The 14,912-nt window shown below is 37.0% G+C and overlaps 1 protein-coding gene across 1 annotated transcript in view; it reads right to left on the reverse strand.

The window, feature by feature from the left end:
• LOC110310329 (oxygen-regulated protein 1) overlaps positions 1 to 14,912 on the reverse strand; it is a 268,949-nt gene that overhangs the window by 66,569 nt on the left and 187,468 nt on the right. Inside the window, exon 17 of the mRNA XM_029485010.1 lies at positions 9,554 to 9,658. Coding sequence (XP_029340870.1) covers positions 9,554 to 9,658 — 105 coding nt within the window. The remainder of the gene's footprint in view (positions 1 to 9,553; positions 9,659 to 14,912) is intronic.

Here is a 14,912-nt window from a genome sequence, read left to right on the forward strand (position 1 = left end):
AAAAAAAAAAAAAAAAAAAAAAAACAGAAAACCTAACAACAACAACATAAAAACAAGCAAACAAAAAAACTATCCAGGCTCCAGATAAAAGTCTGTCTCTCTATGAAGAACATTAGAAATGGATTTTACACCCAAAAGAAATGATACATAAAATATTTTAGTGATCATAATATACAGAAGAAATGCATACAGAAGAAATGCAATTAAGATTTAAATGTGGACACAAACTCAGGGGACAGTCCCATGGTCCCCGGAGGACTCTCCTCACCGCAGGCGCCCTAGCAAAGTCGGGATATTAGGATCATTGAGGAGAGTCTGCCTCCACAGAGGACTCTGACCAGGGACTCAGGTGAGAGTGCCATCTTGTATCCCGGTTCTCTCAGAGACTAGTCTGCACAGGAGAACATGTGGGCTGCAAAAGCAACAGAGCTTCTTGTGCAGGGTTCCTCCGTGCCTTCAACTTCAGCCAGGAGGCAAGTATGAGATCCAGACCTCTGTGCACCTTCCCTACAACAGAAATCCCTGAATATTCCAGCACAGCCGAAGCATAAGAAAATGACCTTAAACCCAATATTATGAAGATGATAGAGGCTCTAAAAGATGAAATAAATAAATCCCTTAAAGAAATCCAGAAAAACACAAACAGGTAAAGAAAATGAATAAAACTTTTCAGGTCCCGAAAAAGAAAAACAGAAGCAATAAAGAAAACACAAACTGAGAGAATCCTAGAGATAGAAAACCTAGATAAGCAAACAGGAACTATAGATGAAAGCATCAACAACAGAATACAAGAGAAGAAAGAGGGAATCTCAGGCATAGAAGATATTATAGACAAAATGCATACATCAGTTAAATAAAATGTTAAATCTAAAATGTTTGAGAGACAAAACAGAAATCTGGAACACTATGAAAATACCAAACCTCAGAATAATAGAAATAGAAGGAGAAAATTCTTAGATTGAAAGACCAGGAAATATTTTCAACAAAATTATAGAAAAATATTTTTAACCTAAAGAAGTATATGCCTATAAAGGTACAAGAAGCTTACAGAACACTAAATAGATTAGACCAGAAAATAAAATTCTCCTGCCACGTAATAGTCAAAACATTAAAGGTATAGAACAAACAATATTAAAAGTTTCAAGGAAAAAAGATCAAGTAATTTATAAAGGTAGAACTATTAGAATTACACCTGACTTTTCAACAGAGACTCTAAAGACCAAAAGAGATTGCACAGATATCTTGCGGACTCCAAGAGATCACAGAGACTATTATACCAAGCAAAACTTTTAGTCATCACAGACAGAAAAAAAACCAAAATATTCCATGACAATCTCATAAAATTCATCCACAAATCCAGCCCTTCAAAATGTACTAGAAGGGAAACTTTAACCCATGGAGGTTAATTATAGGCCTGAAAACACAGGCAATAAATAATCTTACCACCAGCAAATATAAAAGAAGAGAACTATCCACCACACCCACCCACTCACCCTTACACACTCACCACACCCACCCACTCACCCTTACACACTCACCACACCCACCCACTCACCCTTACACACTCATTCAGACAACCACCACTACCAGCAACAACAACAACAAAGCATAACAGAAAGCAACAGTCATTACCATTGACACTTTTCACTATCAATGGACTCAGTTCCTCAATTAAAAAAAAAAAAGACACACACTAACAGAATGGATGAGAAAACAGTTTCCATCCTTCTGTTGCATATATGAAACACATCTTAAAATCAAAAATAGACATTACCTCAGAGTAAAGAGTTGGAAAAATATGTTCCAAACAAAGTGAACCAAGAAGCAAGCTAGACTAGCCATTTAAATATGTAACTGAATAGACTTTCAGCCAAAATTAATCAAAAGAGACAGGGAAGGACACTTCATATTCGTCAAAGGAAAAAAATCCACCATGAGGATGTTTAAATTTTGAACATCTATACTCTAATGAAAGGGCACCCATAGTTATAAAAGAAATTTTACTAAAGCTTAAATCACACACTGAACCCCACACATTAACAGTGGGAAACTTTAATACTCTCACTAATGGAGAGATCACAGAGACAGAAACAAAACAGAGAAATAATGAAACTCATAGATGTTATAAAATAGATAGCTATAGAACATTTCACTCAAGCATAAAAGAATATAGTTTCTCAGAACCTAAAAATAGGGTATAGATAAGACAGAAAATTCTCAATTACAAATAGGTAAGAAATATTTTCTAAATAATGTTTAACATTCTTAACCATCAAGAAAATGCAAATTTAAACTACTTGTAGATTTCATCTTGCTCCAGTCAGAAGAATGACAAAAGTCCTTTTTTTTTTTTTTTGAATGATAGCACATTCTGAAGAATATTCAGGAGAAGGAGAGCACTTTTTCATTATTGATGGAAGCACAAACTTGCACAACCACTGTGGAAATCAGTGTGGAGATGCTTCAAAATGATGAAGTGATATATCTTTTTGCAGAAATCCTTGCTCATTCATGTTCATTTCCTCTCTCTTAATAATAGTGAGAAATTAGAAATAACCTAGATATCCAAGAACTGATAGTTCATACATTGACACATTGGAATACTTTCCAGTCTTTAAGAAAAAATGAAATTATGAAAAGTTCAGATAAATCGATAATACCAGAAACAAGCATCTTGAGTGAGATATCCCAGACCCCAAAAGACAAATATTGAATATTTTCTTTTATATGTGGATGCTAGATTTCAACCACAGAAAATAGGTAGCTAGTCATCACTAGATAATGGGGAAGAAGTTGACTTCCAAAAAAGATAGCATACAGTGTTATAAAGAAATAAAGGGGAATCTAAATGGGAGGACAAGGTAAAGAAGGAAAAGTGGGAAGAGACAACTAAAGCTAATGGACTTTTCAAAAGCCATATGGAAGCCCACTATTGTAGAAGCCTTCTAAAGTGTACACATATATGAAAGGAATTTTAATGGAGTAGTTATATAATGGAGGATGGAGACAATGCTCCTAGTTGAGACATTATGACACCAAGTAAAGTCACCAGTGTCAGAAATTGGCTACATCTTGTTCAAGCATTCTACAAAGGTACTCCATAAAAACCACAAACATCACAGGCTATTGTCAAGACTTTTGGGTATTCTGCAAACAAATAGTAAGACCCTATTACTGAATATACAATTTATTTATGCCATTAAACATATAAAAATAAAGCTGGTGGCCAACTAAAAAACTTATCCTTACTAGAATTCATGACGCTAGAAGATACTTTTCATGCTGCTGGAATAGAAAAGGACTCAATTTCACCCAGCTAAATCTCTAACAATCTACCAGAGACATGGCTGCAAGATATACTGGAACAAGAGGGTCACAACTATAAACCAGTTTTTGTTAGATTAAAATTTCTTTCCATGAAATGGAACCCATACATGACACTGCTAATATGGCCAAGAACCCTGACCAAGAATCTGAAACAAGGTAGATCAAAGGCTAAACCTCCTAGTCTTATTCTGCTACAGGAACTTACCAATAAAATGACTCCTAAGAGCACACCTATTGGGCAAAGAATTATTGCTCAACCTTCATCAGAGAAGCGTCTTCTTTCAGTAAATGATAGTTAACAAAGAGATCCACAAATATACAATGGACAGATGTTGTTCAGACTCCAAGGGACAACAGAGAAACTTGGGAGCACTGAACCCTAAGTGGGCATCTTCTTCAAACCCTTCCCCCAAGTTTTAGATATCTATGCAAAAGAGGAAACAGAAAGATTGTAAGAGCCAGAGGTGGTGGACAACACCAAGGAGACAGCAGTTTCCAGATAGAACAGGATTGATCCACATATACACTCATAACAACAAGGACAACACACAGAAGACCTGCATATGTTCAAAGTAGATGAAATATAAGTGAACACAATGTTCCATCCCTAACCAAGAAGCTATCTGCAATTGATACCACTTGGGGAATGGAAGACCTCAGATCTCTACAGTGGAGTTTCCTTAACACATCAGCCACTGCAGGGAAGGCTGGATGGCCAGGAGTAATTGCCCATTACAAAGCACATTTCATGTCATTTTTTGTGGGCTTTTTTGTTATTTGTTTGTTTGTTTGTTTGTTTGTCTGTTTTGTTTCATTTTTGTATTTTTTTGGATATTCTTCTGAGTTTTTGTTTGTTTGTTTGTTTGTTTCTATGAGAGAAAAAATATCAAATTGGATAGATAGGGTAGTAGAGAAAATATCAAAAAGTATATTATGGAAATTCTTTATATAAAAATAGTAAGTAAATAAATAAAATGAATGGATTTTTCTGCATTATTAATATGAACTTCTCCAAATCAAAGATTCTTCCAAATAATAAAAACTTTTGTCAGCTTTTTATTATTTACTTCAATAGCACAAGCATGGAACAATAAACATATTTAATTTTCAATGTTGAGAGGATTTTTTAATATGGAAAGGTACACTAAGACTATAACAAAAATAGTTAATGTAGTCTATTACCCACAAATCCCACTTCTAGATAGTATTCTTAATAGGCATATGTGTGTGCATAGTAAGACACAAAGTATAGATGAGTGCCCAATGTTTATAAATTACTTACTAGATATGTTATGTGCTATTTATTAGGTAGATAGCTTATGCAATCAAGTTGTTTGATAAAAGAATATTCTTAATATTATTAAAATGCTTATAATATTCATTACTTTAATTTTTTTAGTTGGAAAGCAGATTATAAAACTCTGAACTCAGTATAACCTATGTTGATGCTGTTAGTATTTTGCTTTCAGCTCTAGGTATTCTACTTTTTCCAGAATAAATTTAATTATGGACTAATGATTTGAGAGAAAGCTCCAGCTTGCAAATAGACAATTGAATCTGTTTTTGACCAAATTTCTGTCTATATTTTAACACGTTAGCTCTGGCATCTACCTACACTTGAAAAAAGAAGATGAAATGCCAAATGCTTAGCCTGAAAAAGGCATGCTAGTAGATTTGTATGGACAGAACAGGCTATATTTGGGTGGTATATATTATAATCATATAATTATATTTGTATATTATGTGTATGTATATTTGTGTGTGTATATATGTGTGTGTACAAACTCGTGATTGTAATAGCAACGAATAAAAGGAGAAGATGTAAATTTGAAGAAAAGGAAGGACATATGGAAAGCTTCTAAAAGAGAAAAGGGATGAGAGATATAGTAACATAATCTCAAAAAATTATAAAAAAAATTAAAAATGATGCAAAGGCTTTGCTTTACCAAACACCTAGCAACACCTCTGAGTACCCACTGCAGACAGAACACTGGTAGGGTGGCTGTCCCTCTGCACTTGTTAGAATCCAGGTGCTAACATCATGATTGCAGGTGAGATCTCTCATGTACTTGCCACTCTGGACCTCATGTCCCTCATTTGTAAGGATCTAGGAAGGTTCCATTCAGAGGGCACATTGTGTCTTCCTTGTCTCTACCTGGTCCCAGTGTGTTTAGATACAGTGTTTCCAAACTGTAGGAAAAAGGAGTATACATTCTGTCACACATACTTTTTAAAATCATTGGTTTCTAAAGTATTTATAGTTAAAATGATTTGGCATCTTAGATTTCCTTAAAATAATCCATTTGGGGTAAAATGTGATACTGTGAAAGACCATCAAGAAAGACTGGGTTTATGGTAGAAATTTAAACTAGGTAGTGGGTACTTGGAGAGTGGATTGTACTGTCTCTAATTTTGTGTAAGTTAGAAGTTTTATGTAATAAAATATGTATACTTAACAAAAATAAATGTTCTGGCTCAAATTTTCTATTATAAGAATACCGGTTATAATTCATTTTAATATAAAGTAAATTTCTGCTACAATAATGGCAGAGACCCTGCTGCTACTGCAGTGCACTGTTTATTATGACCATAGTGTTGACAGCTTCTAATTCTCATTGTGTGAGAAAAGTTTTATCCTTCTTGATAATTGACAACTAAGCATTTTGAACAAAGACAAGTTTATTTTCTATATTTCTTGAAAAACCAAATTAATAAGCATAATCAACTCACATTTGCTTTTAAATGTTTTTGAATGCAAGAGTTTTCCAAAAATGTTTTAGCATGTTTTCATATGAGTTTAACCAAACTTTTATGTTTTTATATGATTTCAATCAAAACACATGTAGCCTGGCTTCTAAACTGTCAAACCAAAGAGAAGCAGTGTATATGTGATTGCTACTGTCTAGAGGATCAGGAAGAGACACCTAAAAGGGGGTGTTGTAATGTCTTAAAGGAAGACTCAAGGCATTACTCCACCAAAAATTGTACATGCTCTTACATCCATTCTCACTATAGCCTAAGAAAGCCAAGTTTAAGCAAACCATGCATGTGTGCCTTGCAACAGGCTCTCAGGAAATGCCTTTGTGCCTGCAGTCTGTGTTATATCTGCAGTTTCAGCAGCCTATGAATTATTTGAGCTCAGACTCCTCACTTTTGTCTGTAGCCTCCAATCCCTCATTGTCATTAATCACTAACAAAGAACTTACAATACTACACTGAATTCAGGACTTAATTTTTATTTTGTACCTAGTATGTCCCTTATCAGTCTGATCAGTCTGTAGCATGCGGTCACCTTTGTGTGGTTTGATATTTGATTCAGTCTACTTACTCATTATTACATTTCAAGACAGCTGAAGCCAAGTTTATCCCTTCTCCCCCATTCTACTCCCCTACACTCTGGCTAGTCTCATGCCAACTTGACATAAGCTAGAGTCATCACACAGGAGGAAGCCCCAATAGAGAAGATGCCTGCATAAAATTGGACTGTAGGCAAACCAGTAGGGCATTTTCATAATTAGCAATTGATGCAGGAGGGACTAGCCCATTGTGGGAGGTACCATCTCTGCACTGATGGTCCTGGGTTCTGTAAGAAAGCAGGATGAACAAGCCATGGGAGCAAGGTAGTGTGCAGCGCCCTTCCATGGCCTCCGCATCAACTCCTGTCTCCATGTTCTTTCCATGCTTCAGTTCCTCTCCTAAGTGCTTTTGATGATGAAATGCTATATAGAACTGTGAGTGAAATAAACCCTTTCGTCCTCAAGTTTCATTCATTGTGTTTCAATACAGCAGTAGTAACCCTAATACAACTTACATTGTCAATCAGTAAGGCACAAGGTGTGTGTGTGTGTGTGTGTGTGTGTGTGTGTGTGTGTGTGTGTGTGGTGATTGAATAAACAAATCATGTGAAGCATCTGTGTTTATCATAAGGAGTAGTTCTTTCATTTTGCTCAAATCCACATATTGACCTTGATCAACAGGTCAGTGCTATTGCTCGGTGATGGACCTTTGGGGATAGGTCTTGTGGAAGGTCTTATTTTTATAGGACATATCCTTAAAGGAGATTCAGGAATCACTTTCTTTCTTCATTCTCTCTCCCTCTCCCTTTTCCTCTTCCTCTCCACTCTATTTCAACTTAAAATATAATCGCTTGCTTCAGAAATTTATTCCCAACTTTTCCCTATCAGGTGATGCTGTAAAGAAAATTCCTGGTTTACACTACTATACAGACTTTGTACTTAAAAAATGTTGAGCTAAATATAACTTTTTTGTTTATAAGACAATTGCTTGTGGTATTAGTTGTAGCAATGCGAGGATAACTAGTTAGTACATTTCATTTGCTTCATTACAAAATTCCATGGTTCCTACCACTCAAAATTTTAATAATGCCAACATTTAAAAATATTTTACAAGAACAAATTTTATAGGAAATATGACAGTTTCCTCTGAGCTTTTTTTTCATTCATAAAAAAAAGTCTATTTCTGAAGCTGTCAGCTAGCATACTAATTTGAGCCATGTCACATTTTGCTTGAGGTAGCCAACTCTAATTTAAAAGCCTTTGCTTCCTGACACAAACTTAATTCTTCTGTGAGAAATTTTAACTAAGCACGTTTTTCTCATAAGAGTAATTCTTCACACTTGTCCATGAATCTCTGCTATATGGAATATATGCATGCAATCCAGAATTAGTCCATTACAGCAAAAAGTCACAGTGCTGATTTCTGGTGACTGGTATCATAATGATGTAGGCATGTCAGTAACACTTCTTATTCTTTGACAATTTCAAGCATCTATTTGTTGAGTTTGAGTTGTGTTTCTCTCCCATTGTGTTCTCTTAGTCCTCTTCATCTGAAAACCTTTCCAAAACCCTTCTAATTTGATGTCCTTTTCTTCTTTCTTCTTTCCTTTGTTTGTTTGTTCCTTCCTTCCTCCCTTCCTCCCTTCCTCCCTTCCTTCCTTCCTGTCATTCTTTCCTTCTTTCCATCTTCCTTTCCTTCCCATTGAGTTTAATTGAGGTTGCCTGCCTGAGCATAGTGAGTGGAGGGTATAGGTGTGGGTTACTTATTGGAACATGGACAACATATGAGTGGCTACACTGTGGAAGAAATTTATTTCCTCATAACCCATTATATGCCCAAATCCCACAGTGAATGGTGGGACCTGAAGAGCCCCTCTTCCATGCATCACAAAATAATTACAACTCTGGTCATCTGCAGATCTTAGGCAGATCACCACAACTTCAGTGAGTTTGTAGGTGCAATGAGCTTGTCATGTCCAAAAGACACTGTGGCACTCTTCCCCAACCTCTAGCTCTTAAATTCTTTCCATCCCACATTCACAATGTCCCTGAGCTTTGGTGGGGGTGATATACATGACCTGTTTCAAGCTGAAGACTCTATAGTCATTCATTCTCCATACCTGATTAGCTGTGGTCTCTGCATTAACTGGCACCCTCTGTAGAAACAAGCTTAGCTGAGACACTAGTTTGATGTTTCCATTTAACAAACAACAGTAGTGAGTTCTCTCTTGGGGTCTATAGTCTTCCCAGCTACAGGCCCCCAATAACATTTACAGTACAAGAGATCAGGTTTCTCTTGAAGAATGGGCATCAAACCCAATTAGAAAGGGTTTAACTCCCCTCATAGTGCCATGCCACTATTACATCAATGGGCATATCTTGTCAAATGGGTCCTTTTTATTAATTACTGTTTAAAAGAAATAATGGTTTAGCCAATAAATAATTCTCAAAAACCATTTTGTTAAAAGTAAAATGTTAGTTATATATAAAAATGAGTATATTAGGAATAAAGAAATATTCAAAGGCTGGTATGGTGGCATTCAACTTTACTTTCATTTTTCTGACTGCAGATTATGAATTCTGGGCCCGACTGAGAAAGTACTATGCTGTTTCTTCCTATTTGATGATGGTTACATCACAAAGCACAGAATTTGATGGGTGTTGTACATTATCCTTGACAGTAAGATTATATGTGAGAAAAATAAAATGATCAAGCAAATATATAAATTAGGATTTGGAGTCCTTTGTTCATGACCCACCCAATTTTGTGTCACAGAAATGGGAGTTGCTTTGATTGTGTTAAAATATATATATATATATATATATATATATATATATATATATATATATACTATTCTTCCTAAAATAACTGCAAAGAAGAAACAAAGAAGAGAAGCAAACCAAAAACTGAGGGCAAGGCTGCTGCTTACTCTCTGATGATGACAGTGAGGAACATCTGGCCTTGGATTCTGGTGTAGTCTTGTCTTCCCCTTGGCTCGGTGTTGCAGACATTCCCATTGGGTTTTCTCTGCCAACTGAAATTAAGATTTATAAAAACTGAAAGGCACTATTGTTTGAAAACCCCTGCCTCTTCTCAGAATATCCTCTATATGCTCAGTACCAAGTTTCAGTTTCCCCATTGTTTGAATTTCAATGCCTACTCAGTTCATTTCAATTTTATTACACAGTTACCAGAAAATGGCTATTAGTTCTTACCAGCAGGCTATGCATAAATGGAATTCCTATAAAGCCTACTCACTGCTCTGTATTCCACGCAATAGCCTAACATCACAATATGAATCAAATGACTTATTCAAGATGTTTTCCTTACCGATTCTAAATGAGAGCTACTTGAGTAATCTGCTGCTTTGCCTTTCTCAAAAGAAGAAACAGCCTAAAGCATCATTCAAAGAGAACTTCACTATATCTTACTAGAATATGAAAACCAGTGAATTGTGTGTGTGTGTGTGTGTGTGTGTGTGTGTGTGTGTGTGTGTGTGTGTGTGTGAAGAAAAGCACTACATAGTTTTCTGTTTTTCATTTATACAAATGCAAGCAGTTTGGGAGGCTGATTCAAAAAATAGGTACCTCCAACTTTATTGAACAACAACTTTGATTTAAGCTCCTTATTCAACAGTGTTAGTTTTACTTAGATTGCCAAAGTTAAGTTGTATTTGTTCTTTAAGATCAAGAATAGGATGGGTGATATCTCTTGGATGACAGCAATTTGGACTATGAATGTCAAGTTTTAGAGAGTGCATCCACAACATTTATAAAGGTGTCTGACTATGTAAGATTATAAGCAGTCAATAACATCAAAACTTCACTCAAAAACTTGGATGACTCATAAAATTAGAAAGCACACAAGCCTCCAAGGTGTGGAGTGAGTGACTGACACTTAATGAAAGGAAAGGTGCACAGACAGCAGGACACTGGGATTTGAGACATTGTACCTTATTTATGTCCAGCACAGGTTATAAGATATAAATTCACAATAATGGGCTTTTCAACACCAAGTCCTATGAAGTATTGGTTTTCCCATTTGATTTATTTTTAGCATAACTTATAAGTACTCAGGATGGATAACAATAAAGGAATTCAAAATATTAAAAAGGAAAATTTGCTAGACTTCTACATTTTCACTGGGACAAAATAAAAACCTGAAGGAAAAAGATTCCTAAACACAAGTTAGGGTCCATTTGCCTATGCAATTAATAAATATCTAGGATTACGAAGGAATGTGAACCAATCTTCCAGTTATTGTCATGATATTAGAAAAAAAGAAATGCATAAAACATAATTTTTGTGTTTATAGGATTACAGTCCAGAGGGTGACAGCTAGATGATGATCTCTTATATACATTCAGAGTGTTTCACTATACTTACGCAAAACATATACAGGAAGTAAAATGAAGAAAATTATATCCTTATCCTGAGACTGAAAACAAGCACAAAAGCGTCTGCACATAAGATTATCACACACATGACTATGAAATACGAAATAACCTTGCCAGTCTCTTTACCTCCCCTGCACTAACTTCTCAGTGTTTCATCTAGGACTGTCCAAAGTGTCGATGGAGTCTATTTGGTCATGGAAAATATGTTCTGCATATACAAGATCAAGGAATCTCCTGTCTGTATGCAGAGGGAGCAGTTGACTCACAGAAGGTGGTTCAAGCTCTAAGTACCAAAAAAGCCTTCCAATAATACTCTGGATTGGAGCCTCTACTCTCAACATGCTCTCCTATCTAATTTTCACAATTGTAAAAGGGGTGTGAGAGGCTGTGGATATAACTCAAGAGGTACAGTGCTTGCCCATCATACATAAAGCCCTAGGTTTGATCCCTAGTATCTCATAAAACTGAGCATCATGGTACATGTCTATAGTCCTAGCATCCAAGGAAAGGAGAAAGGAAGATCTGTAGTTTAGATTTCATCCTTGGCTATTTGTGAACGTAGTGAGTTTGAGACCAGTCTGGTCTACATAAAACACTATATCAAAATTAATTAATTAAAATTTAAACTTAAAAAGGAAAATTAAAAAATCAAAATTTGAATGTAAAAACTTATTAGCCACAATGTAAAATAATAACTGTAACAAAGATAAGAGAATTGGAACTTTTTTCCATATAACTAAATATTCACATCTAATGGTAATCTCTTGTAAACTCAGTGTCAGTTTTAAGAGTCTACAAAATTAATTAATACAAAATATTTTGTTTTATTTTTTAAAAATAACAAAATATAAATAATTGAAACAATGAATTTCTGTCACATTTTAATGTGAGATTACTGTATGCTTAATTAGAATGTGATGAACTGACTACTATTGCACTTAGATTTTATATACAAATAATTTTGTTTTCAGATTTTTCTGAGATCAAGCAAAAATGAGCATTTTAAACACAAATATCTGTAAGACTTCATAGTCTTACACGAAGGTATTTGTTCCCACAGACATGCACTAGAAGACACTGGAACATAAAGCACACGAGGTTGTTCCTTCAAGAGAAGGATTCCATGCATGTGAGTACACTGTTGCTGTCTTCAGAAAACAAGAGGAGGGCATCAGATCCCGTTTACAGATGGTTGTGCGCCACCATATGGTTTCTGGGAATTGAACTCAGGGCCTCTAGTAGAGCAGTCAGGCTCTTAACTGCTGAGTCATCTCTCCAGCCAGCTGGTCTGACTCTTCAACCCTAGCTGACCAGTATTCACTACTGCTAGAGCAAGGCCAAGGCTCTACTTGAGCAGTGTTTGTTACTCACTTCATACAAATTTCCCTCTGAAACTACACAAGCTAGGCCTTCATGCTCTGTACTGCTCTCAACATTCTTATCTTCCAAGCTCCCACAGAACAGTTCATTGTGCTTTGAGCACTCAGTGGCTTTTTTAGCCCAAAGTTCCCCCCAAAACACATGGTCAGGTTTGTCACCGCAACACCAGCTGCCCTGGTCCCAACTTCTGTCCTAATTAAGAGTTACTACTGCTGTAATGAAGCACCAGTGGACGTTCTTTTGGGGAAGGAAAAAGCAACAGGAGAGGAATGGGTTTATCTGGCTTGTTTCCACATCCATAATTCATCACTGAAGAAAGTAAGGACAGGGACTCCAGAGGAGAGGATCTGAAGACAAGAACAGATTCAGGAGCCATGGAGGGATGCTACTCACTGGCTTGCCCCCTCTGCTTACTCAAAGTGGTTTCTCATAGACCCCAGGAAGACCAGCCAAGGGATGGCACTACCCCCACAGCCCAGGGATGGCACCACCCCCACGGCGGTGGCTCCTTCAAGCACTGATCATTAAGAAAATGCCCTATAGGATTGCTTCTGGCCAGGTATTTTCTTTACTGAGGCTCCCTCTACTCAGAGGACTTTAGCTTGTGTCATGTTAACATAAAACTATGGAACACAAGGGGCTGGAATGGCTCAGAAATTAAGGGCCCTGACTGCTCTTCCAGAGGTCATGAGTTCAAATCCCAACAACCACATGGTGGCTCACAAACATCTGTAATGAGATCTGACACCCTCTTCTGGTGTGTCTGAAGACAGCTACAGTGTACTTATATATAAAATAAATAAATCTTAAAAAAAAAAACAAAAACAAAAAATATTGAACACAAGACCCCATATTAATAGTTTATTTATTGTAGTTTTATTAACTACAATATACTTTTATGAACCTCCCACCCCTATTTTTACAGGATAAACATACAGAAAAAGTATTTTCCAGGTGAAAATTTTTAAAATTTGCTGCTTTTAGTTGTGCTGAGTGGGAGTGGGGAGATGGGTGTTGCCGTGCACACACACTGGACCCCCTGTGCTGGTGTTATAGGCCTTTGTGAGCCATTGGAAGTGGGTAATAGAAACCTGCAAGAACAGTGCATGCTCTAACCACAGCGATGCTCATATAAATTATATGCAGATGAGCTTTAACTCTACTTTCATGGTCTGAAATCAACAGCATACAGAAAACCCCTGTCTCAAAAACCACAAACAAACAAACACAAAAGAGAAAAGAAATCAACAGCAAATACTTTTACATATATAAAGCCAAATTCAGGACAACTAAAATGGCAATGCAGTTTGCTGACATTACCTATTTTTCCTATTCTTTCTTTGAGAAAGGATCTCAACTCTGCAACCTAAACTCACTATGAAGTCAAGGCCAGCCACAATCTCACAGCCATCCTCCTGCTTCAGCTTCCTAAAAGCCAGAATTAAGAGTATGAGCCTAGCATTTCACTGTTTTCCACTTGTGAGACTAAGTAATAGAAATAAAACTACCGGCGGTGGTGGTGCAACCTTGAATCCCAGCACTTGGGAGGCAGAGGCAGGCAGATTTCTGAGTTCGAGGCCATCCTGGTCTAGAGAGTGAGTTCCAGGACAGCCAGGGCTATACTGAGAAACCCTGTCTCAATAAGCCCCCTCCACCCCCCCCCAAAAAAAAGATAAAAATAAGTAAAGCCAACGAAGGAAATGCAAAACAAAAGCATGCCGAGACTCCACAGAGCCAAAAAGTCACCAAGGAAACAACAAATGCTGGTGGGAGCGCAGAGGGAGCATACTGCTGCCACCACTGTGGAAATCAGGGTGGGAATTCCTGGAGGAAAAAAACCTAAAGGAAACTATCACACCATCCTGCCACACCAGGAATTCCTCAGTAGACACCCAACAGAACCCAAGTCAACAGACCACAGAGACCTACACACCCATATGTATTACAGCCCTTTAAAATCGCCTACGTACAGAATCAGCCTAGCTACCCAATGACAAATGGAGTGGGTAAAGACTATATGGTCTATATGCACAATGAGATATTATTCAACCATAAAGAAGAATGAACTTGGGCTAGAGAGATGACTCAGCGGTTAAAAGCACTGACTGCTCTTGCAGAAGTCCTGAGTTCAATTCCCAGCAACCACATGGTGCCTCACAACCATCTGTAATGAGATCTGACGCCCTCTTCTGGTGTGTGTCTGAAGTATACTTACATACATAAAATAAATAAAAATAAATAAATCTTTTAAAAAAGGAAAAATGAACTTTCATCATATTTAGGAAAATGGATGGAACTGGAAATGACTGAGTAACATAAGACAAGCTCAAAAGATAAGCACAGGCATTAGTTAGGGAAGCAGAAACCNGCCTGAGTAGGGCCACAGGCCTCATCCGGCCGGATCAGCGCAGGGGTAGCTGGAGCACAGGGTTGCCTGACACCCGCCAGCTACCCACGACACCCACCGCAGGATTTTGGGACTGCTGGTGAGTGGAACAAAGCTTCTGCTCCA

The sequence above is a fragment of the Mus caroli genome, chromosome 1, assembly GCF_900094665.2.
Source record: "Mus caroli chromosome 1, CAROLI_EIJ_v1.1, whole genome shotgun sequence".
In the NCBI taxonomy this organism is placed as follows: Eukaryota; Metazoa; Chordata; class Mammalia; order Rodentia; family Muridae; genus Mus; species Mus caroli.